Genomic DNA, 27,108 nt, shown 5'->3' on the forward strand with positions numbered 1-27,108 from the left:
TTTGGGTAGAAAGACTTTATTGGATTCTTATAAACCAGGACCATGTTGGTTGTTTGTACAAGCTGGCCATTAAGCTAAATAAAGCAGCATACATTTCAGACACACACAGACACAATCCACTATCTGTTGCAATGACAACTAAATAATGGAAACACCCATTTTGGCATTATAATTCCTCCTCTAAATTAAAAAAAAAGAAGTTAAAATTGTTAAAATCAAATTTATCTTTACATAATGTTATTACTTTTTACAAATTCAAGTTTTTTAAATATACAAAAAAAAATCCTCTAGGTGAATCAGGAAACATCCCTTGGTGACCTCAAATGGCCTTGAATGAGGGCAAAGGTCACTTCAAACAACACTATTTATATATCTTTTGATTCGGTATTGTAAGTAGAATTGTCCTACACAAAAACAAAAGTGGATATAAGAGAACAGAATAATCTGAAAAATCCATGTTGTATATAATAACAGAAAGATTATGTTTTATTTAGCAAACTTTCTAGAACTTCAAAGTAATTTATGTTGTTTTTCTTCTTTGCAAAGACAAAAATGTATGCCCTGCTAAGTCAATTCTCCCTCATCACTGGAAACAACATGCACCAAAAGTTCCACATACATAATTGCGTAACTAGAAGAGACATTATTCTTGTTCTTGAATATGTTGTTATTAATGCAGGACTCAAGTTACATGGAAAATTTGATTTGCATAGTTCTACCTTGTAAAAAAGGAAGAAAACTCAAAAAGAGAATATCTCCAACAAAATACTGAACTTGAAATCTTCCTTACTTATAATCATAACCTAACAAGGCACAACTACACAAAGGTTTGCCAAAATTTAACATGACAGGCCAGCTTGTCAAAGGCCCATGGTTCCTATGGCTGGAGGTGATTTCACCATGGTGTTTAAGCTCACTGAAGACTATTTCTTCCAACTTGAAGATATATCAGAATAAATAAAATAAGTGGCAATGTATATGTACATCTGCATCTATCTTTAACAAACACACAACACAACAGGGAAGTTAGAATTCAATGTAACTTGAGTCATGCAGTATAATTAACAATAATACATACTTCAATACATAGTACTAAAAATATCAACAAAACATTGGTGTATAAAAACATGAGATTACGTATAGATAACTTGCATGTTCAGTAGTGCTATATCATAGAGAAATAAAAAAGCTGAAATTTGGCAGTAGTCAAGAAAGACGGAAAGATTTAGCAGTTGTCTATAGCTTTATTTCCTTGCATTCCAAAGTCAACCCAATATCATTTAGCTAATAAATATTTGTATTATACAAAATAGCAACAATTGTAGTCATATCCCTCCTGCATAAGTTTTGATTTGGTTACAATAAATATTGTGTTTTAGACTCCACACCCCTAAAATAAATAGACCTGGAATATACGAAAATATCTATAGCAACACCTGACAACAGCAGGGACTTTATCATCTTTCGTACATTCACATGGGGACCAGTAAACCTTAAACAGGGCTGCAGCACAGAATCCATCGATTTCCTACCGAACTAATTGCAAATCTTGCGCCTTAAAAAAAATTCTAAACAGCAACTAACACATCTGAGTCTCATATTCGCAAAAGAATTTGATTACATTATATTTTGAATATCATCTTATTCACACTTCATTATGAGGTGATAAACCATGCTACAGATGTCAATTAAACCTAAGGATGTCTATGCTGCAACAACCATACAAGGTTTTATGTTGACAATGGTTTTAAAGGTCACTTTCACCATACAGTGCTGTAGAGAAGGACATGTAGTCAAGGGCACCAGGTACGGCATCACGTCCAGAATATGGGGCCATTCTCTGGATACAATATTCAGCCTGATCTGGTGGAAGCTCTTGTCGGAGGATCTGTGCTGTGATGAATGGCTAAAAACAGAATTTAAATTTAGCTACAAGAGCAGTGGGATGTACAAGATATGTAATTTTTAAATTAGCTTAGACAAGACATATGAACTATCATCATCTATGACATATGCAGATGGTTAATAATTGGAAAATGGTTTTCATCTTTTACCAGCTTCAGGCTGGAAATTCATTAGCTGTAAAATGCTTATTTATTGTTGAAATAGTGATACCAAGGACTATGTTTCATTTCATTATTTAGATAATACTACATTGCACATCCACATTTTCTTCAAATCTATCATTACAGACTAGAGTTGATTACAGAAAATGTATGAGAAGTAACGTTACTTTGAAAAATGACCAAAAATTAGAGTTTGGACAGTTCGTGATCAGGCATGCTGGTTATCTCCCCTGACTGGTGGTGATCATAAAATACTAGAGCTAATGGCAAATATAGATGAAATCATTATAATTTAAGTGTCAGTCCCTGTAAGAATCAGGCAGTAGGTGAAACATGGTATGAAAGAAACCCATCATTTTGATAATGTAATTTGACTATTTGCACCATCAGAATCATTGAAAACAAACATTTCAAAAAACTATAAAAAAAACAAAAAAAACAACAACCTTATCACCAGCCAGGATTTTGAAGGATTGCATAACTTGTTCAGCAGTGTCAGTATCAGCTGTCTCCCTTGTCATAAAGTCCAAGAAAGCCTCAAATGTAACGTAACCAGAATTGTTGGGATCTACTATGGACATGATTCTCTGGAAGTCAGCATCACCCTACAAAATGGAAAACATAAACAAATAGACTAAGCAAAATAGCAAATTGGTAAATAAAAAGAAATTTCTGAAATAACAATGGTGCATTCAGAAATATCAGTGTGAACAAGTTTGTACAAAGAATGTGAAAGAAATTATATGAACTCTTTTGGGCAATCATTTAACAAAACAGCCTACCAGGATTTACAAAGTTAGTACTATAATAAATCTTATATATTTTTTGAAAGACAAGTCTGCCAGCATTTAACATTTTACAATTCAATACACTTAATTTCTATTTGGCAAATTTGTCTATTGAAACATTGATTAGTTCTCCTTAAAAGCTAAACATGTTCTTTAAGAAATTAAACTTCTAAAAGAAAATTCCTCCTGTTTTAATTCTGTACCTGTCTATCATCCCTGATATTGTAACCCAAACTGACAAGACAGGCTTTGAATTCTTTAGGTTCCAGGCGTCTTGTTCTGTTCTTGTCAAAGTGGTTAAAGGAAACTCTAAATTCATTCATTTGATCCTCGCTTATTCCTTTAGAGTCTCTGGTAAGAATCTGCAAAAGACAGCAGTTAAGACATGAAAGAATTTTTCTGTATATAATGTATTGTGAATTTTGAAATTATTTGTGCTTTCATAAGTGGGATTTAACCAAATTTGATTCTAACTTTTGCCATGAAAGAGACAAATTCCATGCTAATCCAGATGAAATATCAGATTACAAAATTTGATAGCAATTTGAGCACTAATGAGTATATCATATATTTCGTATCATTTTTCCTCCATAATCTGTAAAATTTTCACAAATGCTTTTAGTATTGAGAACAAGTAAAAACAACTGATGATGTAGATTTTCAAATGTTCATGTACTTCAATTTCATGTTTAAAATTCTGGCATATTGGAAGCAATATTTTTGTAGCTGTAGTAGTGTGTTCATGCATCACAGAGACTAAGTGTAAGCCCAATTATAAGTCATTATTCTAATGCTATATTTAGGCATACTATTGATGACGTAAGATTTCCAATGTACTCAATGAAATCTATAAGAGTATGATACTTCAACACATACCTGGTTCTCCACTTCATTGATATTTCTAGCAATGGCTGTCAACAACTGCTCCCAGCCAACACGGAGGGTCTGAAAATAAACAATACCATGTGTAAAGTACAGTTTGCAAGTAATTTAGCCTGAAGGGTTTAATTTAAAAATCCGAATTTAAGTTCAAGAAATGGTAGAACTGTCAGTGCACAACAACCATACAATGCTTTATGAATTATATTTGAGTTTTGAGACTATTGCTCATTCACTCAACAAACATCATATGTCCAAATGGTATTAGCCCATTCAATAAAATGTTAAATCTAGAGGTCTCTAAAGTGATTTAAATCCAACTGTGGAATGGCAGTCACATAGTGGAAAAAATTACATATGTTGCGGGTAGCAGAGGCAGCCAAACAAAACACTGTGGCATATGCTGCGTTTAGCATCAAAGGGTTAGCAATTAATGTAAGTTAATTCAAATAACTTTGTAAATGACAAAAATATAAGTACATATTTAAATTCATATCTACCTCCATTGTGTAGTGTGTGTATCTGTTTTCAAATATCATGGACTCTTGTACTTCCTACAAGTAAAAAATATCATTAAATTAAAAATTGCATGTGTTAAGTAAATATTCAAGTTTTACTTCAAACATAATGTTCAAGAAAATGTGAACGACAATCCCTTTTTAATTAATCTGTTAATATAAATAATTAATCTTATTCTCAAATCTTGTAAACTTGTCCCCTAAATCTCATCTCAATTCTTCCATATGAAATAATTAAAAAAAAAAAAAAGGAAAATGAAAAATACATTTTTGAAGTATTCTACAATAGAAGTCAATCAACACATCATTATTCATACAAATCATTAACAACTGTGAAAGTACTTTTATTTGTGTGTACCAATTTGGTTTAGGAGAAAATGACCAGTTCATAGAGTCTTGATTTCATGGACGTTAGAATTACATCATACCAACAAAGGGAAAGTTCCATTTTGTTGGGAACCACAATTCATGGTTTACCAAAACCCATGAAAATTGGTACCCCACAAACAATAATACAAACACAGTATATGGTTTCAATATACCTCATTATATCTTTCAAGTTCATCCATGTGAACTCTGTATGACTCAGTAGCTTTCTCAAACTGACGAAGTTTGTTCAGTTGCTCTTCTAGGGAGGTTCTGGCGGTTACACCAATGGATGCTACACCATCTAATTGGTTCTCAATCCAAGGACCAACAACATTAGACTTCTGGGCAAACTGTCTCCTCAATCGCTCGTTGTTCTCCTGTTTAATTTTCTCGTCATGCAGAGTACGATCCCTCTTTGGAACCAATTGTTTAACCTCACCCCATTTGTTAGCAATATCCTAAAATCACAGTAAATTAATAGCATTAACTTTTTTTCCCCAAATTTTCTGAAAACCACTTCGACATAGAGCCAGAAGGGTTAAGTAACTGACCTGTTTTTGATACTTTTTCATGGATTTAATAAAGTTTATGTGGAAAAATCTTATGAATCCAAAGAAACGTGTCATTAGCAAGACAAAGAGCATAATGCCACATGTTATTATGGGCTATGGTTGTACCATAAAATTATTTAAATCTAGATTAACTGAAAAATGTTCTTGAAAGCAGCATTTCCTACATTTTATTAATGAGGACATTTTTTTGTCTCTTTAAGAGGGGATTAAAGTTAATTTTAATAAGTAAACAAAAACTCATAGCTTTTCATATAGTAATTAATTTGAATTAATAATGGCACATATTCTCAAGCCGAATCTTCAAATTTCTATGTATACAGAGATGAATATTTGGAATTTAAATAATAAAATACATTCATACTATGTTACAAAATAGTTTGAGGAAAATGCATAATCTGTATTTTACAAATAGAATAAAATCTGATCAAATTCAGTTACCTGTTACTTTCTTCCTCTTATATTCCACATAATTGAAAGATCCCACAAAAAAAATCGAACATTTATATCCCAAAACTAACAATTTTCAAACATGACTCAGATTTTGAATGCATATTTGGATGTTGCAAGCAGATATACACTTTGTTACAACAGAAAACACACATTTATAGAAGTATTTGTGGGTAGAAAGATCATTAAGCTTTGCAGGTCATTTATACAGAAGGGCAATATCCAAACAGACAAATGGTAATAGTAAAAATAATTAAGAGAAAACATTTCCCACTGGTTTCTTGACAACCTATCCATCCTATTAGAACTAATGCTAATGTTTCTCTGTACAAATACTGAGTTCTTATGCCTTCATATCTTAGACATTAAATATATAAACATACTGTTGCAAAATATGTGAATATACTAACAAATTAAACAACAATACAAAATCTGCAAGAGTAATCCCCCTTAGGACTGGAAAAGATAATTGATGATATTTGGTGCTCTATTAAATTTAAAGTCATTTTTATTATACATTTTCATGCTCCCACATATTCTTACCTCAGACTGAATGAATAAAATACAGAAAATATTTAATTCTGTGCATACTTCTATTTTTTTTTTTAATACAAAATACAAGGTCCTACATTTTACGAAGTTTGAATTCATCGGTTCACGATAGAACTGAAGATGTTTGTAAAAGAAATGGAAATATCAAGGAAAGATTTTCTATTTATTGCAGACTAAAAAGCAGAGAGTTAGCCTTAGTCACATCTTGTCTAACCCAAATCCCATGTAAATCTTTCTCTTTTGACTATTACTGGTTATTTTCTAGAACATAAATAATGATACATGTGTTAGCAATACAATTACACAGATCTAGAGTACAATAAAAATAAAATTCTCAGTTTTAAAACAAAATAAGCATTCTGTTTAACATATAACCATTTATAGCATGAAAAATAAAGATAAACAAAAAGCAGATGACACCTTTCTCTTCTTAAACCAATTATAAACTATAACTGACTGGTTTATATTAAATCTTAAGAGACCATAGATGTTTCAGTACGAAATCCTAGTATGAAAGTTAATAGATTTAAATGAAACCAAAATACTTTCCATGCACTCTAGATCTAACCAATAAAAACATGAATATTATTTACCCAAGTATCCACATTCTATGAATGTTCATTTAAAGCATACTAAGGTAATTCACCTTTTAGGAAAAGCATTCAATTAAGAAAGATACGTTTTTCACATTTTCCCCCCAAATTTATAAAATATTCAACAAATTAAGCTGTAATACAACTTTGAAAATATCCCTTCAAATCATGTAAATGGCTAAAAACCCATAGTTGAAATGTGTTTCTTTTTCTTTCTTTTTTTTTCAATAAAATTTAATTCATAGCCTTTCCACTCCGAACAAAGCCTTGGGAGTGAAACAGTAGCTTTGAATGAACAAACTGAACATAAAAAACATGAACCTTTCTACCAGAGATTTGCTAACAACATGTTTTACTACAGCACTGTTTAGTAAAATGGAAATGAATGTTAGAGAAACAGCGAGGTGTACAATGAAACATAAAATAAAAAACAATCATGTGCAATGACAATCCCCTCAGAAAATCTGGCAAGAAAATTTTGTTCATCAATTTGTAAATAAGATAATGCAACCTTCCATTCACCGACTAATTTTCTAAATAATGAGTATATAAATACAATTAAAAGAGGTTGTGCATTTTATTGTCAAATGTACTGCCTATTGTTTTGCAAAAAAAGAAAGAAAAAAATAAAATCATTCACCAAACACTTTCACAACATAGTACTTTTGAGTTTGACCATGTCACAATATTACAATGACAGTCAGACACAGCTTACCAACAGCTAAAATGGGTAGAAACTGTTCCAATTAATGTCCAAAGCACATGAAAGTTTCAGAAAACACATAAAATAAATGAGTGAAAAAACTTACTGCTAATACTAACCTCCTATGTAGGGAAAACAAGGACAAAATGCAACTTCATTATCATATGACAAACCATAGAATGTTCAAATATGATTGGAAAGGGGAATAATCCAACCTAACCTAGTTTGTTCCAAGTAAATGTATATTAATACAGAACCCTAACTCTAATGTCTGTTTTCTGAGGAGAATCTACTGGTCAAAATTAAATCTACATCTCCAAATATCAAGTGCCCGGCAAAATTTCATTTGCCAATTATACTGACCAAATTGTATCTCACAATACTTAAATGTTAATTGGTTTTGGATTTCTGAAAGTGTGGTACAGAAATTTATGACTGACATACCAATTAACAACTCAATACTCAATGTGTTCAAAATAATATAGGTAACAAGTAACACTATGTTCTTCTGGAACAAACTAGATAGTTAGTGCAATTAATAAAGTGAATTTCACACCATTCTTTTAAATATCAGTTCTTATCTAAATATAACACTTTTGCATGCCTGCAAAAAACTTCTGAATTTGTAATGCCTCTTTTTTTAAAAATATATTCGATAACAACCTTTCAGGCATTTTAGGAATTATGATTTGATTTAACTAAACTATTTAGTATGCATTTATCCATCCCAAAGCTAAGCTGACTGGATCAGTTAATGACGAGATGACAAAATTAACAAGTCTAAAGGATGTTTTTTTTATACAGGAAATAAAATGATGATGTTCACAAAGAAAAAGTTTGTCTTCTCTTTATTAATTGACAAACACCAGATGAACTGCCTTAGATAGTTAATAATACTTGGCAAGTAGATTAATTCCATGAATTAAGTCATTAGAAATATCAAATCTACTTCCCGATTATCCAGTTAACTACATAAAAAGTTCATCTGCCAATTGTCATTTAATCAAAAGAAGACCAATTTTATTCCCTGAACATCAACATAGTATGCACTGTAATTGTTTGCTACCAAAGCTATTTCTATCACCACTAATTAGTGCACTTATAAAACCCATGTTAAATATACTTTTCCAAATTGCCTAAGCTGAACATTAAAAAATCTAGACACATTACTACAATACTTTATTGAAGACTAGTGTATAAACCCTATCCACTACAATACTTTATTGAAGACTAGTGTTTAAACCCTATCCACTACAATACTTTATTGAAGACTAGTGTATAAACCCTATCCACTACAATACTTTATTGAAGACTAGTGTATAAACCCTATCCACTACAATACTTTATTGAAGACTAGAGTATAAACCCTATCCACTACAATACTTTATTGAAGACTAGTGTATAAACCCTATCCACTACAATACTTTATTGAAGACTAGTGTATAAACCCTATCCACTACAATACTTTATTGAAGACTAGTGTATAAACCCTATCCACTACAATACTTTATTGAAGACTAGTGTTTAAACCCTATCCACTACAATACTTTATTGAAGACTAGTGTATAAACCCTATCCACTACAATACTTTATTGAAGACTAGTGTATAAACCCTATCCACTACAATACTTTATTGAAGACTAGTGTATAAACCCTATCCACTACAATACTTTATTGAAGACTAGTGTATAAACCCTATCCAGATCAAATGTCTCCTGGTCATAAATCAATTTTAAGTCCCTAATCATTCTAAGTCTAAGTTACTACATTAACCAACACCTACTTGAGGACTGACTGTTGTGTATGGGTTCTCCTTAAGTGTCAGACCATACTGCTGTGCCAATCTTTGTACTTCATTGGCTAAGCCCATGATAGAATTATATTCCTTATCGGCTTCACCCAATGTTCCTTTAAATTGTTCATGTGCTTCTATTAAATCCTACAAAAAACACATTATCATTTCATTCATTTACAGACATACAAAGAATAATTACATTCTTCGATGATTTATTACTTCTTCACCACAGAACCAAGTTTTACACCTAATTCAAAGGATGTTTTTAAACATATATTGCTTTAATTTTTTTCTCCTAAGCTTGATACATGCACTAATTTATATTGACCCTGGTATCATTCACCCAAGACTAATAAAGGGCAAATGGTGGTAAAGGGATGATGCTGTGAAAAATAAAGATAATATAAATAATGTATTCTTCTAAGTATCATATACAAATTTATTTGATCTTATGTATTTAAAGCCATACAATATATAATCTCTATCAAGTCTTCAGCATATGATTAATTTGTAAATACCATATTTTGCATAAGGAATAAAATTTAAAACGAAAGATTGCACAGATTAAGTTTCCCAAAAATCATATATCAAATACTACCATAAAATTTCCACACATTTTCTGTAATGTAGAACACTTAATTATTGTTACTATCTTACTTGAATTTCTTCTATACTGTGAACTATAAACATATCTAACAAATCTTCTTTAGCACCATCTAACCAGTTGTTGAATGGCTGTAGAATTTTTAAAATACAACATACAGTAAACAGAACAATTAAGCCTTACTCAATACATGTACAATGCAGGAAAGTAAACAGGTTAATTCCATGCATTTCATCACAAGAAGAATTCTGGTATGTTCTGATCATTTTGACCAAAGGTTCAACATCAATGCTTGAATGTATTTTTTTGTTACTTGCTTATCAAGTGAAGAGTTACTTGCCTAAGAAAAAGCACTGACCTTATACGCCGTACATTTTGGAAATGTCACAAACATTTGTTTGTGTATAAGAGAATGTATCATTAATATATCCATTTTCTGAGGCATGATTGAAAAGTTTAGCCGTGTTCATATTCATAATATGAACTTACCGCTGCTCTCTTTGCAAAATCTAAGTAAAGTTGATCTATTTTTTCTAAAATTCTTTCTGCTTCCTGAAGAGAAAAGTTCAATTATTAGCCATTTAAAAAGTGGAAATCATATAGAGGACCAGGTGCACCGGTAGGGTAAGCATCCTCTGCTTTTTTAGAAACACCCACCAAGTTGCTCATAAAAAGTCCAGGGTAGATGAAAAAGAAAAGGAAAACTATGACACATTGTATAAATCAACTTTTAAGTACATGATTGTTTTTAAAAAAAAATTATTATATTAAATATTATTTTTCTTCTGTGAACTTTATTGGAGATAGAAATTGAATTGATTGGTCTATATACAAATCATCTATACATGTGTATTTTCTCCCTTTAAGACTGGTGTTTTATTTACCTCTAATCCTTGTCTTCTTTGTGCTGTAAGTGTACCTAATCTGTCCCATTGATCACAGATCAACTACAAAAAACATAAAATAGTTATAGTTTATCTGTTATTTAAGTACACAGCCAAAAATGTGCCACATATGATAATCATATGAAAATCATGATATCTAACATATGATAGTCATATGATTATCATATGATTCTCATGTTAATTTTTGCTTGAAAACATCATGTTTGTGAAAAACAGATGATTATCATATGATAATCATGCGATTATCATATATATAGCAAATCATATAATTATCATATGTTGCTCGATTCATATGATAATCATATGGTGTAAACCATATGATTGTCATGTGTGGCACATTTGCCCGTGTAAGCCTGAAATAGACTAAGTGTGAAGTGAGGTTTCTTTCAAGAAATCAATCAATGTGTTTTTCTGTTAAAAGAAGAAGGCATTAATGGCATTTTTTTTTATTTTCACTGGACTAAAAAATTCATTAGAACATGGTTGCATTCTTTCAAAAAGATGAGTCTTCATAAAATTCTGCACCATGTAGATATACATAAAAAAGAAATGTTATGGTAAAATTCAGAAGAACAAGTGGACATCCCCTAAAAGATCATCCCAGGAAATTAGGAGTTGTATTGTGGCATGCCCAGTTTTTACTTTTTAAATGTATTTATTGTCCACTGAAGAAGTTTATACATTGTGAGATTTAATACACATACAGTATGGTATGCAAAAATGGCAGATTTGGAAAAAGTAAACAAGAACAGTAGGTTAACAAGAAAACTGTGAGCAATGCTCACTAACTTGATACCTCAAACCCCAAATTTGACAACCTGCACCTTTTGACTTTTTAATTGATCAGGATCTAAATATAAGCAGGGAATGCACAACTAGAATATGTAATTTCAATTCTGTGAATTTTTCAATAAATTCCATTCAGTGGTGTAGAAGTCATATCTGAGAAATGGATACCCCTCTTTTATAACAGAAGGAAGGAAGGAGAGACACCCCATCACTATATACCCCACACACAAATGGAGGATATAATAATACATACTTGACATCTTGTGTTGACTGATTGAACATCATGGTAATGTAAAACACTGGAAATAGAAAAAAAGTTATTTTTAATAGTTAGGGTCAAAGAACCTGGATAAATTCATTAAATAACTTAAAAAAGTAAATATATTCGGAGTAGGTTTAAATTTATGCCTTGAAATGTAATATGGGATATGAGTATTAGTTAATAATTGCTGAAATATGATTCTTTTATGAGGATAACAAGGCATTTAAACATCTAAAGATAAGAATATACTGGACTCTGAGCGCGAATATGAGGTTGATAATACAGCAATTAATTTCTCTTACTTGAACAGAATATGTATCCGCAAGACACACTGAAATAGTCTTTATCACAGCAAAAACTTACTTTTCAGGTAACAGCTGTAGAAAGACTCTTGTAGACATTTATATTTTTCAGTCTCATCTAATTACATTATTTTTTTTGCAGTATTTTCATGACAACAAATCTTACTTTAATTCTTGAGCTATGGCTGCAATTTGTTCTACTCTGTCTTGATGTGCAGCTAGGTCACTTTCAAAAGCTTCATGTTTCTTTTTCATAGCCTGAAATATAATAGTTCATAAGTGAGGGCTGTTCAGAGCAAGAGTAAAATTATGAATAATTTTAATTAACAAAAAATAATAGAATTTCATCCCTTGACATCTAAGTTACTTAATTAATGATTTGAGGTTTACTAAACTTTTAAGTACAGTATAACATTTTCCAAGTTTAGCTGTTTTGTCATGTGTAAAACTGATCTTCATATAAAAATACTATCATATACATCATCAATATATTCAACTTCTTAAATATCTGCTTAATACATTTTAAGTATTGCAAAACATAAAATCTCCCCTACAATTATATCAATGTGTCGGACTATTTTACCACAAACCACATGTATAATCTTTTGGACACTGTCTTTCAACTTAAAATAGCTGTCAATTACCTGGTCAATTATAACAAGATTACCATAACTTATAGCTATTCAAACTTGACAGTGTCCAGAAGATTGCACAGGTGTTCTGTGGTAATCTATATCACTCTACTTCACACTGCTATAACCCACTAATTTCCATTTTTAAAAATTTACCTTTAATTCATTAAGTCTACATTTAAGATAATCTTGACTTTGTAACATATCTTCTTTTCCTTCTGCCCATTCTTCATGGATCTCGCACCTGTGTCGAAACTTCTGGGCAAGATGATCTAAACGTTCTAACCTGTAATCACAAGTATCAAATTCTATTTTAAAAGCCTAATAAATTAGGGAAAAATATGTGTGTGTGTATAGATTTGCTTTTAGTTTAGTTAAATAACATATCTGATCTTCAAGATAGACTATCACAGAGGACATATTATAAGGATTACTTTTATAATACATTAGACCGAAAGAGAGCTAAAGTAAATTGCAGTATTTCAAAATGCAGGAAGTATTACCAAGTTATCCTTTCACATATTTTTTTCTCGAAGAATTTCAATACAAATTAAAGAACCTTAGTGAGCAATCCCACACGTCCCCGTGTTGGATACTTGAGTAAATTTGTTTGTTAGAGAAACACATGTAGAAGGACCCGATAAAAAGAGGAATAAGAATGTTTTTTAGGCTTTAGACCTTTATCTTTTAACTAAATACTATTACTAAGAATGGTAGTTTCGAACTCCAGAATGTGATTTCTTCGAGTTTTAGTTAATCCAAAGTAAATATCATCGTAGCGGAACAAAATGAACACTGGACCTTTAACTTTTCACAGTGAACTTAAATACCAAAAACCATGTCATAATCTGTAAGCGTTTAGAAAAAAAAGTCCGAAAAATGGTTATTTCTGTGAATTTAGCTAAGTTCAAGGCCCGTAAATTCGGTAAAAATCATCAGAGCGGATCCAACTACAAACTTGTCCTGTAACTTATGTTGAATTTCTGTACCAAAAATCATGTCAATATCTGCAAGTTTTAGAAAAAAGTCTGGAAAAAGTTTTTCTCTATGAATTTTTTTGCTAAGTTTAAGGCCTGTAATTTCTGTAAAAATCATCAAAGCGGAATGAAAGTTAAACTTGAACTGTAAAATATCATGGTGAACTTATATACCAAAAATCATGTCAATATCTGCCAGTGTTTAGAAAAAAAATCCGGAAAACCTGTTATTTCTTTGAATTTTGCTAAGTTTAAGGCCGTAATTTTGGTAACAATCATCAAAGCGAAACAAAAGTTGAACTTGACCTATAACTTATGGTGGACTTGTAACCAAATATCATGTCAATATCTGCAAGCGTTTAGAAAAAAAAATCAGGAAAACTGAAGATGGACTGACAGACTGAAGCCATATGAGAACAGTCAAGATTAAAACTCTCCAAAATCCTTAACAGAGTGCTAATTAAGATATAGCTTCCAAACTAACCTTTGTAATTCAGAGAGGAGCCATTCTTCAAAACCTTTCTCTGCCAATTCTAATCCTTTCCATGCATTAGCAATATCCTATCAATGATACATTTATAACTGTTCACTCATACCATTTTACTTTACAAAGGTTAAGTAGGAAACTGATAATTAAATTCTATTACAAATAAAAAAAAATTGACTTATATCCTTTAATATAAGACACTGAACATTAACATTTACAGTGTATCAATCTATTTAAATAATTTTCTGCCAGAAAGTAGTTTTCATGGATTTATTGTAAACACTTTTCTCGTGGTGTACTTTTTTTGCCATCTCCATGGTGGACAAAGAATCGTGAAAAATAGTACCAACGAATTTGATTTTTTACTACTATACAACGCCAAACACCTTTTTAAACCACAAATATGTTCGCTTGACAAAATCCACAAAAACTAGCAACCGTGAAAACGAATATGTTTACAGTATACAAAATTTGGATCTTCACCACTTACGGAGACCATTTTTCCTTCTGTTGGGAGATAAGCAGGCCTGTTGCTTAGCCTTAACCTAGTTTGTAATGTGTTAAAACTATTTTCTAATCTGGCTTTATCTTCTAGTTTAGGAGGTTTATGTTTGCGTCTGTAGTCACGGAACTCTTCTAGTTTCCGTTGTGTGCCTGGTAGTGTATTATCTGTAGTTCTGTTCTCCAACCAGGGAGTTGTTTTTCTGATCCATTCCAGCAGCTTTAAGGGAAAATCAAAATATATTTTGTATTTGTTTTAAATAATGATACTTCCTATATCTAGCCATTATGTATCGGTCTGTCACAATCAAGTTAAGATAATACTTCAGTATTAAAAGGTTTCATTGAACAATTATGATCATGTAATCAGCCTTTTTTTTCTGTTCAAAGTACAAGTACATTTCTTTCCTTTCCCCGTTTAACACTTCCTTTATTGTTCATAATATTACAAAAAAAACATCGCTTGAAAATTCTTCTCAATAAAATGTAAAACAATAATGTTAAAAACCAAATTTCACCATTTGCAACTGATTCTGACCATTTACAAATCTGATTACTTACATCACTGGCGAGTCTTTCATATTCTTCCATCAGTCGCTCATTTTCTTGATTGACTTTCAATACTTTACAGATCCTGTTAGCAGCTGTTTCAGCCTGGATAACAAATCACAATGTAATTCAAAGCAAATATCATTATGCTTTCAGTACAAGTTTAATTTTGTTAAATTTTGTTGTAGTGTTCTTTTTATGTCCCACTAATATGAATATTTCTAATTAATGTACTCGTGTAACTTTTTTAATTGTCTTCTGTTTATGCCTTTTTAATTATTCTTTTGTAATATTTTTTTAAAAGCATATACTTGTAAACTATTAAATTGTTCTAACAGAACTAAGAGAACTTCATCATTTGTCATTTAAAGCTAAAAAAACCAAAAAACAAACACTTAGAAATGAGAATTTTTTATTTGTACATACTGTTCAAAGCAGACCTTTATTTTATCAATTAAAAGCTATGTTAACAGTATAAGGTATCCACACAGCCAAATGCTAGTTGAGCTTGAATGTGGCTAATTAAATTTTGAAGACAACCTCTTCAAATCCATTGGACATTAGCCACAATATTTCCTATGCCTTTTTTTCTTTAACAGTGTGGCTAATGCAAATTTTCTACTTCTGCTAACACAGAAAAGATTAAGATGACACTAATTTATCAAACAAATGATTTATATACATTTTTTCTGACAAAAGCTGAGAAGCTACATATTTTTCAATATACTGATAACATTTCATGAAATATTGCTTCATAAACAATTCAAGCCAAAAATTTAATTCATAATACACTAAGAACTAATGTACATGCTTTTTATGGAGTGGCAAGGTTAAAAGTTAAATTATTTCTATTGTATTTTTTTTTTCATTTGAAACAAATCCACCACTTCTTCAATCGTTTTAAACTCATGCATTGATCACATAAGTAGTTGTTAAGTCCAATTATTTTGTTCCCAACTATTGTTTATACAAACTTTGAAATGTTAATGTAAGAATGTCAACTCATGCAGTACTGTACTTAGAACTTGGAAAATTCAAAGCTAACAGGGTCGCAAAGTATTCTGAATTGAACAATAATATTTATTGAGAGGGTATATATTTGCAAATGTGGAATCAAGGAGAAAAATGGGTTGCTTTCTTAGTGTTATCCCTCTTCCAATTTTATACAGGAAAAATATTTGTCATAATGTCACCATACCTGTTGTGCACCTGAGAATGCATGATAATATGATGATACGTATGCCATGACAGATCTTTCATCGGGTTTGGCGGAATTAACCATGTCTGGAAAAAAGAAAGCACACACCATGCACATGCATAAACATTGGCAGGCTAAGACATACCTGTTGCGCACCAGAGAAAGCATGATAATATGACGACACATACGCCATAACTGATCGTTCGTCAGGTTTGACATTATTAACCATGTCTAAAAACAACACTACAAGTTAGCAAAATTGTAATAGAGGATACCCTTATAAAATCATATTGCTAAAATCCATAATATTGTACTGCTGTTGAACATAATTCTCACATGACAGGAAAATTAGTACGTTTTTCTTGGTGAAATCAAAATGAAATTTAAAACCGCTATTATTATGATCTGTCCTTAATTTCATAAAAACCAGTAGATTATCTAAAGCCAACCAAATATCTACTGATAAGCAGTTTTTCCTCCGTTCTTCCATTATTATTACTGACATTTGTTACAAAAGCAATACACATGATGTAAAACTGGTTAAAAAGAGTTTATGATAAAATGATACCTTCTGGATCCAACATTCTTGGAATATCTAAATGCTGTTCAGCTACATTGAAGGCTGTGTTCAAGTTTTCCAATGGATTTTCCTGTGAATATCAAATTGTTATATAGCATATGACAAAACCAAAAGATGTGTTTGTTAATGTTCTTCTTTGGGATATTCCAAGATAAGAAAACATTTTTTGCAATTAAATAAATTGTAAAATAGAGATGTTTTGTTACCTTGCATAATTTAATTTGTTTGAAGAATAACTGGCATCTTACTATACCCGACATCAAGAAATTATGCATTAAATGCTCTAAAGATATTAACAAATCTAGATTGGTAAAAATTGTATTTTAATTTACCAAAATATTTTTACCCTCAATAAATTGAAGTAAAATATTTGTGCATTAATGGGTTGCAGTGATTTCAAACTAATAGATGTGGGGTTACACTACAAAAAAATAAAAAAGACAGGAAACATGCAATCATCCAATGAAGCAAAATTAAACAGCAATATTTTAAAAATAAAATTGCCTTTTATCAAATAAGCAAGAAGAAAAAAAATTATTGAATGAAATATTCAGCATTGTCTTTTTTTCCATTTTCACAAAAAACCATCCCAAATTTGTTAGGAAAACAAAACTTTTAAAAGTCCCTCAGTTCAGGGAGCAGCACTCAATACAATGCCACCATTATCTACATTTGTCTTACAGTCGGTAATTAATAAATGATCTGCTAATCAGATATACATTTTTGACAGATATCACACAGTATTTTGACAAGTTTATTATTCAATTAAAATACATGTATGACCAAGAACTATACCCACAATATCCTCTTTTACTTAATTTTACTTCTTCAGTAATCAGCAAAGCTGGGTTGAATATTCCATTCACTGACAATTTTATGATTGTCGTGGGTAATGGGTTGACACACCTTTTTGTCGATGCTACTTGAACTTAATGGAATTGCAAAGGTATTAACCTTATATTGGTTAACTCAACAAAGGCAGTCTTCACTATAAACTAGCAGTCTAAATCACACTGCCCAAAGGCTACTTAAAATGCTGTTGGGCCTGTAAAAATTTCACTTGTAGGCTGGGCTTACAGGTCATTTTTCCAAAATATAATTTGGCTGTGGATCAAAAGGTTTACTTGCAAAGGACTTTAAGCACCAAGTATACCATCTTAACTTCTATACCTGTAAGTTATAGTTGTTATTGTTTCCTATTACTGCAATTTTAGAAACTCAGGTGTTGTCATGGCAAAGAAATTCACAGAAAACATTTATCAGAATATATCCATGAATTGTATTTCTTAAATTAGATTTTCTATACATCACATTTACAGGTTCTACAAACATCTGAACTCACCTTTGTCAACTTATGGTAATCAATTAAATCTGGCCGATGTCTATGAATCAAGGCACAAAATGCTAATCCATCCTTAAAGCTGAAGACAAAAAAGCAAAGATAATACATGCTGGGAAAAAGGGGTTTAATTAAAAAGAAGAAATAAATGTACAATATTGTCACTTGCACAGTCAAAACTTTTGAACTGTAGGTAAGAGGCTTATATTGAAGAAAAGCCCAACCAAATATGTACTGAATACTGTAAAATGGGTAAAGATGGAGCATGAAAGATTTCTAATAGATATATCAATAGGCAAAATGTAGCCAAAAGATCATGAAGTTAATGGTCAAAACAGTTCAGATACTAAAAGAATGATGTAGATTTGTACTGAAAGCAACTCTTACAAAAACAAAACAAAAAATACATAGGCAGCACCGTCGATCCTAGATTTGATAATTGATATTTAACACAAAGGATGGATCAACATGTGCAGTTCTTCTTGAAGCAAAATATGTCTGTTTAATCTTACTAAGGAGGTTGGCAAACAGATGAACTTTTAACAAATATTAAATCAGTAACTGATGTGAAAGTGACAATCTTGCAATAGGGGAAGTAAAATAAAAATATATTGAAAAACAAGAGTTCAAACCATGCTAATAACTGAAAACATATTTTACAATACCTCAAAACCCATCAGCGTTTTTGTAATTTGTGTTTTTTCTTTAATACTAAGCACTACCTTTTAGTCATAAATCAGTTGGGTTTTCAGATATAGAAAATATGTGGATATAATAAGTATGAAAATGACAATATAAAAATTCAGTAAGATGAAAAATTATTTTTCCTAGCCCTCATTCAATTGATGTCATCTTCATTTTTTTAAATAAATTTTCACACACCACATGCTTAGAGAAAAATCTTGCTTTTCATCAAACTAAACAGGATCTATAATACACAGGGTATTGCAAACTAAATAAATTTGGTTCAAGTGCTTTGTAGTTTACCCTAGACAACTTGTAATAGTCAATTAATTCTGGACGATGTCTATGTATTAAGGCACAGAAAGCTAGACCATCCTTCCAACTGAAATAGTTACACAATCATAAATGACAATTTCATGTTACTAGATTATAGGGTTTTTTAATTCATAAGTCAAAACAATGTTGTTCTTCATAGTTTCAGTGAATAAAATTGGAAATGTTAATATGTTTCCTACATACTGACCCTGGATATCACTATCTAGATATCTTAATACCATCATATTCGTTTTCATGAAATGCCATTCACTGAAATTGAGGGACAGGTACTTGCATCTTTTTCAATTACCAAAACAATTTATCAAACAATGATACACTTTGATTAACTGATCCAATTCCCCATAAATGCTATTAATACTCTTACATAAACAAATAAAACAACTGGAAGAGACGTCCTTTGATTTATAAATGATATCACATACATATGATAAAATCGCCAAAGAGCAATTAGACCAAGCAGGTTTCTAATTCTAGATTTTACCGACTTAGAAAGCATTTCAAGTTTAATCCCTCACATATGTACTTGTTCTGTGAATAGCACAAAATATATACATAATCATTATCACTACCCATTATGAAACATTTGAGTGAATTTGTTCTCATATGAATATAAATTGCCTTTTGTTCAATTTCAAAAATTATAACCAACACCCTCTTAACTTTATGTTAATATTTTTGAGGAAATAAGTAGATCATTGTTTCTAGCCTACTTGCCTGAGATGGAAATTTTGTACATTAACATTTTTGTAAGGAGCTGTCTTTCTTTGACACCATAGAAGAAGACCTTCTTTGGCTGTTAATTCTGAAAATAAAATCATATAGTTGTTGACTTAGTTATATGTATCTTTGTATTTGTTTGATTTAAAAAAAAAGTTTTGGTGAAAAATTCCTTAAAAAGTGTGTATATAATCAAAAACAACATTTTAAAAGTACATCAATGAGTTGACAGTTGAGAGAGCAACAGAATAATAATAATTATAACTTCTTAATAATAAATTAGGTTTTTCATAACAGTGATTGGTTTGTTGTTTGTTGGGGTTCAACGTCCGAGCAGCAATATTTCAGCTATATTCAGACGAGAGCAGTGATTGGATTAAAATTTTGAGAATGGGCTATTTTCAATGCTCTTTGGAATTTTTAAAGGCCATTCTTTAACATTCTCTGTAAAAGTTCTGATTTCAATAGGACATTTTCAGCAGGAATGTGATAAAAAGCACATGGCTCCCTCTTCTACCCTTCTACCATTCACTGTCATAGATTTAAATACTATGTTTAGTGTAGTTTTGTACAACATCAGATTGTTTCAAAATTCTTTTAGTTCATCTCGTCATATGGGAAATTAAGGATATACCACCCCTAAAAACAGAATTCAGAGGCTCAGCTGAGCTAAGAGAACATTGAAATTCTACCATACAGTGTCTGAAATTTCCATGTCTTTCAGTTTATAGGTGTTTGACACCAATTCAGAAAGCCCTACTTGCTGAAATTTCTTTGAAAATTTGAAACGTCATAAAACATCACAAATGTTTAGTGTTTTATATCACCACATGGCTAAAATAGGAATATTGGTATATCTTGTCTCTTTAGTGAGAAAAGAATATCTAAACTTAAAATGAATACCTTCTACTGTAATATCTTGAATGGCAAATCTCAAAATAATGGTCCATATCATACCAAGTGTCATTTTACAGTTACCATCAACAATTTCTGAAAAGAAAGAATATTATGTTTTATGTACATGTATGAATATACTCAATACTTTAAGGTCTGTAAAGCATTAACATATAAAGCTATAAATACCAGAAAAGAAGAAAAACACATAAACTGTATGTAATGTACATCAAACAAAGTTTACCCAAAGGTTTTGAGAGACTGTCCATTAAGAAACCAGGCAGCTACTATGATATGGGTGGCACATGGTAAATTTTATGGCACAGAATTTTTTGTTCCAATGTAATGTTTATATTATATGTATGTCCAATAGTATCTTTTTAAATTGACAATGGATGGCCCAGAAAATGAGATTAAAGTTCCCTTGGAAATCAACAAAATTTTGTGCAAAATGAAAGTCATATCCGTTTTTCAATGAATTTAAATGCTTTCTATGTAATTTATTTCTCTTTAACCAGTTAATTAAAAGCCAACTATCAACTTTGAGAAATGATGCATTTGCAATATGAAATAGATGAAAATTATTTGAAAACAAAAATTGTCATGTTTCACCTTGTGCCCGGTATTTGCATGGACACCCTCTTAACTGCACCTGTCTACTTAGAAAATAGGAGGCCAAAAAGTAACCATAACCCCCCCTCCCCCCAAAAAGAATATGGTCAAATGCAGACCAAAGTTTAAACAATTCCAATGACTGGTTTCAAAGTTTTAGCTGGGGCAATCATAAGAACAATAAAAAATCAACTAACAAATCTGATACATATACCAATTATGTTCATATGAATTGTTACACTCTTTGACATAAAACAACAATGAAGACAAAGTGGAAAACAAATCTCATGAAAATAATTTTGTGTTTGTGGATAAATACATGTACATTTCTGTATTTCTAGAAGTTAAGTGATCCAAGAAACTCAGATAGTTTTAAGACCACATTACTTCAAGTTAAGTCTCGTAAAATTCTTTCTGGAATAATGAAACGCAGAATGAGAAAATGTGATGCATCAAATGTCTTGATGAAATTCTTGATCCTAGGTACATATATACGTTTTTTGTTTATCAAAACCAATGAGACTGTCCCCTATGGTCATGTATACATGGTGAACTCAGCATCAGGGTATATACTATTACTACAAAACTATTAAAGGGAAAGAACTCTCTCTTAATCAAACGCACTATTCTAACATATATTGTACATTTTTGTCTAATATGTCAGATAATAATATTACAAGTTCACATTAAGGTCATCAAAATTGTACATGTGGTCAAAATAAATTGTATGCTGTAAAGTGTGTGTCTAAGAGCTCAAGGGCAATATCTTATGTAATGTAAATTATATGTACATGGTAACTGAATATCACCTTTGACCAAAAATGAATAACCTTTAAAACATCTGGTAATAGTGTCCTAAGTACGTTTAGTAACTATGTTAAAATAAATTTGAAATGAAAGTTTTTTGCTGAAAAATGCAACAAGTGAGGCAGTTTTGAAAAAGGCACAAGAAAGTTGTGAATAGCAAGTATGTCAGCTGACATGTGGTGCAGTGTCAAAATGCTGAATCAGCATAAAACAATTATGACTTGAACACAAATGTATAACATTCTGTCTTGGCATTGATACAAAAATAAACAGATAATAAGTGTGTGAGGTAAAAACAGAGTAACATCTCTATGTTTTGCTAACAGGTATTGATAAATGTCCAACACAACGTATATTTATAATATATTTTTATCTATTTCTATATACATGTCCTATTGTACCATGTACATGTATCTAACAGACAATATTCTTTCGAACTACATTTGTACAAGTTAACTATCATAAAATGCCCAATAATACTTTAAGGTAATAGTTTATCATTTAACACCATTATATTACTTTGCATACTTTCCATACTGAAATTCAAAATATACCCCTAACACAGCATCCATGTAATACAAAAATATATGCTTGAAGCTGTTTTTTCCTTTTTTATAGTTGATAGGAATATTATAGTAAAAAAATTATCAATCCACTAATCTTGTTACTTGTGTTATATCTAATAGAGATATTAACTGAAAAATGATACATGTAGTTGGACATTGTAGAACAATAAACAAATGATTTACAGTTTAAGTAAAACATACAAATAAACTATATTGGTGAATGCAATATAAATATGTACTTTTTACATGGAGTTACACTATGGTACATGTATTTAAATAGTTTAATCCTTGTTTTTAGCTGGATGGAAAAAACTACAACAAACAAGACATGTACAGGAAAAACTACATGTACATTTTGTTGTACTTATATCCTGTTTTTATAATTATCAGCAAAGGTTGTGTATGTTATGAGATCTTTTATCAGATAAAATGGATTAATGATAATCTTCATGTTAAGCTTTAAAAGTCACTTCAGATCAACCACGTGAGAAAATAGTGTAGGGTGACCTCCTATGACATAAAGTGTTTCACCAATTGGTTCCAATCCCTTAAGTTATAAGAGCAAAAGAAAAAAAACATAACTTTTAGCCTTAATAAAAAGTAAGCCATGAGCCAGTAACTGAAAAGATTGTGGGTGCTTATCAAGTCTTCCTTTTTGAGCTGACTTCTTGATTATGTCACAACTAACACTTGCACTTTCAATCCCTATAAACCAGTATATGCCTCATACTTTCACAAACTTGTACTTGTTTTGGTAACAACTGTTGCATAACTTTAAATAATTTTGGCAAATCATCCTTAAAAAATATTGTCACATTATTTGTTCATGACTAAACAATGAAAATATTTGTGGTATTATACACAAGTATAGCCTCGCTCTCTTCAAAATGCTCACGACAAATAAAACATTAGTTTTTAACAAATTATAAATGACAGTATCCCAGGTTGTGTATTACAGGGCATACACTATGTATCCATATGATTTATAATAATATCCTAATGCTCCAAGCAAGCACAATGATACATATGTATTTTAAATCCATTAGTAACAAATACTCATAAAAGAATTTCTACACAATAAATCCTTCAAAAATATAATCCAATCTAGAGTATTGGTAAAAAAATCCATATTTGGGTGCACTTTTGAAACCTTACCCTCAGCTCCAATTGAAACTAATCTAACTCCTTTGCTGGCAATGTAATCAAGTGCTTTATTTACATTAGCAATTTTGTGGAACCTCATTTTTCCTCTGTCAGGTCTTGGTAGCTGTTCCCCTGATATTACTTCTAATAATAACATAAGTTTTAAACCATTTCGAAAGTCTTCTTCTATGTCTTCTATTTGTGTTCCTGCCTTTCTTAAATGTGAATTGCACCATGCTGTGAAGGTCTGCAACAGAAAAAAAGATATGAAATTCAGTCTCGACAACTTAATTTCAGAACATCATTGAATGATGGTCCTTTTGGAGTTTTGATGATGGTCTTTTTGGAGTTTCTAATTTTATTACTCAGCCAGTATTCCCAGGTAAGCAAGATGACAGTTTGGTTACCTTCGGTTTGATTAACTAATGATGCTCCATTATAGCAGTGTTGTTAAGTGCAAGCATATTTATCAAGATAGTTCAAAAATAACTTTTAATTTCAATTCTAAGTGCAACTGCAGCAATATCTATTTAATGCATAATTACTGGAGTCTAAATTAGTATGGTACATGTACACAAAGAATATTTAATTGTGATAATTAAATACATACTAAATGTTGCACTTCAGAAATTGGGGGAAATCAACAACTTTACAAAAATGTAAATGCAAATTTGTTAAAGTTCATAGTCTTCAGACAGTTCATTAATGTAGACCTTTTTTTCAAAGGCCAAAATTACATGAACATGTTTATTCAAATCAAATATACAGAATGTGTTTTAGTGACCATTATTGAGAATAATACATCTTTAAGCTGAGGATTCATTTTACTAATATTGAGCCATGTTTATTATAACAACTTGTCATGGTTTGGAATGTCAAGATTTATTACTTGACCCTGGAGGACATTAATAGCTACTACATATGCCCTCTGACTATACATTTTGTATGTTAATTTGTAACCTTGCATAAACTTCATACCTAAGGTTTTCATTCATGCTGCTTATACAAGCACTTAAAAATTGACAGATTATTTTGTCTAATAAAGTTAAATTATTGTTTTCTTAAACGTTTATAATAGCATTTTAGCTTATTAGCAACCTGCATGTAACACGAAAAACTGAAAATAAAAAAAAATATATTAAAAAAGTCTCAGTGTGACCTAAGAAAAAATAAGATATAAAATTAAAACAATTGTGAGTTGTCTTACTAAACGTTTATCAAGTTTGTACCAGTACTAACAAACAGTGCTGGGTAAAATCATAAATTTCAGAGAATTTATGAAAAGAATTTCCATTTTGTACATGGATATTGTACATATACACTGTATAATGTACCAGTTCTGAATTCTCAAGAAAAAAATTGAAAAACAAAACAGAGATACTTTGTATCAAATTCTTTCAATGTTTTTAAACTTACAGCATTTAAGTACATTAAATACCAGCGGACATCATACACAACAACTAAGGAGTAAGGAAATTTTTTCATATTAAAGAATCTTGTTTAATGAAACAATGAATATTCACTTGTCACTATTTTTCATTACAACACCAACTTAATGTTGCATTGACCTTGAAATACATCATTACAAAACATATCAATTAAGAAACTGGCAGTTAACTATGAATTTTATCTACATTAGTTTATCAAACTGATAAAAATAATATCATAAATAAATCACAAAATTATCTTCCCCATACATCTCATTAGATATGTGTAAGACATCCGTTAACAGTGTCTTCTTACAAGCTTTAATTGATATCAGCTGAGCATGAACTAGGGTTTTGGTCAATTTAATACATTGATCTGGACATCAAATCGTTAATTATAACAAAGTAAACAAGTCATCATAACATTATGTAATCTCACACAGTGGGTGAACAAACTGATCAAGAAAGTTATTACAGTACTAGCTAAAAGAATGAGCACCAAGACTTGATATCTCACTGGCAAGGCCATTTTTGGTCATGGGTGTGTTACAAGCATTCTCCTGTGTCTAATGTTTTGACTATAAACTTAATTATTTACATTTAAAACCACTGATTTAAAAAGCAGAAGTGTATTGTCAAATCAATTTTGAAACATTTCATTCAAACTGAGTGAAAAGGCACAGAAGCATACAATTTACAATTGGTAGGATTGTAATACTATCTCAGGAATGCCAGGTGTGTGATCTGCCTTCTTGTTACACTTAACTAAACATGCGTAACTACACCTACTACTGTATGTGTATCACGGTGAACATCAGATGCAGAAATCAATATTAGATCTAGCCAAAATCAAGGACAGATTCTATTTTGTTTTTGCAAGGTTTTGCTCCTCCAAACAACAATATCATTTAACAGTTATTTATCGATAACAAAATTTGCATATGAATAAAAATAAAAGTCAATCACTGAGTCATGTCTAAATCAGTTTAACGGTATCCGACTGAGATAAATATGGTCAAAATAAAGCACTTTCACAGGGACATGGTTCACATCTCAAAGCAGTGACACAAAATTATGAATCAATCATTTTCATTAAGGCTCCATTTATATAGACTCCGCCCCTTTTACGACTTTTCCTTATTAGGATTTCATCATGGCTGCCGACTTTTTTGAAAACTCAAGAACATTTTCAATAAAATGTTACTAGTAATATCATACAATATTTCTAATACAAATAAAGTAGAAGACAACGGCTAAGATGTTCCTTGCATCAAACTCGGAATTGATGCACCGCGAAACTTAACCGGCGTAAGAAAGGACACATCCGGCACGAGTACGAACCTTTTTCTGTTGTTTTTCCCAAGCAGGGTCAAGTAATCCTTCCCTATCCCATTCCTCCTCCTCGTCCATATATCCGTCACTTGGGTAGTCTTCCATCTTTGAAGGCTCCTCTCTGTGAAAGGCAGAACAAAAGTTATTTTGGTGTTTGTTGTTTCCCCCCGGCACTTGCTTTGC

At 31.0% G+C, this 27,108-nt stretch overlaps 1 protein-coding gene across 4 annotated transcripts; it reads right to left on the minus strand.

The window, feature by feature from the left end:
* Nucleotides 1-27,108, minus strand: LOC148625254 (alpha-actinin-like). Of its 4 annotated transcripts, none has more exons than XM_088568670.1 (23): nucleotides 26,935-27,108; nucleotides 24,179-24,413; nucleotides 21,048-21,134; nucleotides 20,142-20,229; nucleotides 18,411-18,489; nucleotides 17,057-17,138; nucleotides 16,489-16,574; nucleotides 15,303-15,395; nucleotides 14,731-14,961; nucleotides 14,238-14,314; nucleotides 12,933-13,062; nucleotides 12,311-12,402; nucleotides 11,834-11,879; nucleotides 10,771-10,833; nucleotides 10,376-10,438; nucleotides 9,940-10,017; nucleotides 9,270-9,426; nucleotides 4,794-5,080; nucleotides 4,234-4,287; nucleotides 3,731-3,799; nucleotides 3,058-3,216; nucleotides 2,513-2,671; nucleotides 1-1,906 (listed from the first exon to the last, which is right to left on the minus strand). In XM_088568670.1, exons 1-23 carry the CDS (start codon nucleotides 27,028-27,030, stop codon nucleotides 1,748-1,750), a joined length of 2,670 nt encoding a protein of 889 aa, XP_088424796.1. In that variant the 5' UTR covers nucleotides 27,031-27,108; the 3' UTR covers nucleotides 1-1,747. The 4 variants fall into 4 exon arrangements, with proteins under 4 accessions (XP_088424796.1, XP_088424799.1, XP_088424798.1 ...); XM_088568673.1 differs by lacking the exon at nucleotides 16,489-16,574 and adding an exon at nucleotides 16,634-16,719 and having other exon boundaries at nucleotides 4,794-5,078; nucleotides 9,271-9,426; XM_088568672.1 differs by lacking the exon at nucleotides 18,411-18,489 and adding an exon at nucleotides 19,395-19,473 and having other exon boundaries at nucleotides 4,794-5,078; nucleotides 9,271-9,426.

The sequence above is a fragment of the Perna viridis genome, chromosome 2, assembly GCF_037379345.1.
Source record: "Perna viridis isolate PV_CMFRI_1.1 ecotype Kerala chromosome 2, ASM3737934v1, whole genome shotgun sequence".
NCBI classification, from domain to species: domain Eukaryota; kingdom Metazoa; phylum Mollusca; class Bivalvia; order Mytilida; family Mytilidae; genus Perna; species Perna viridis.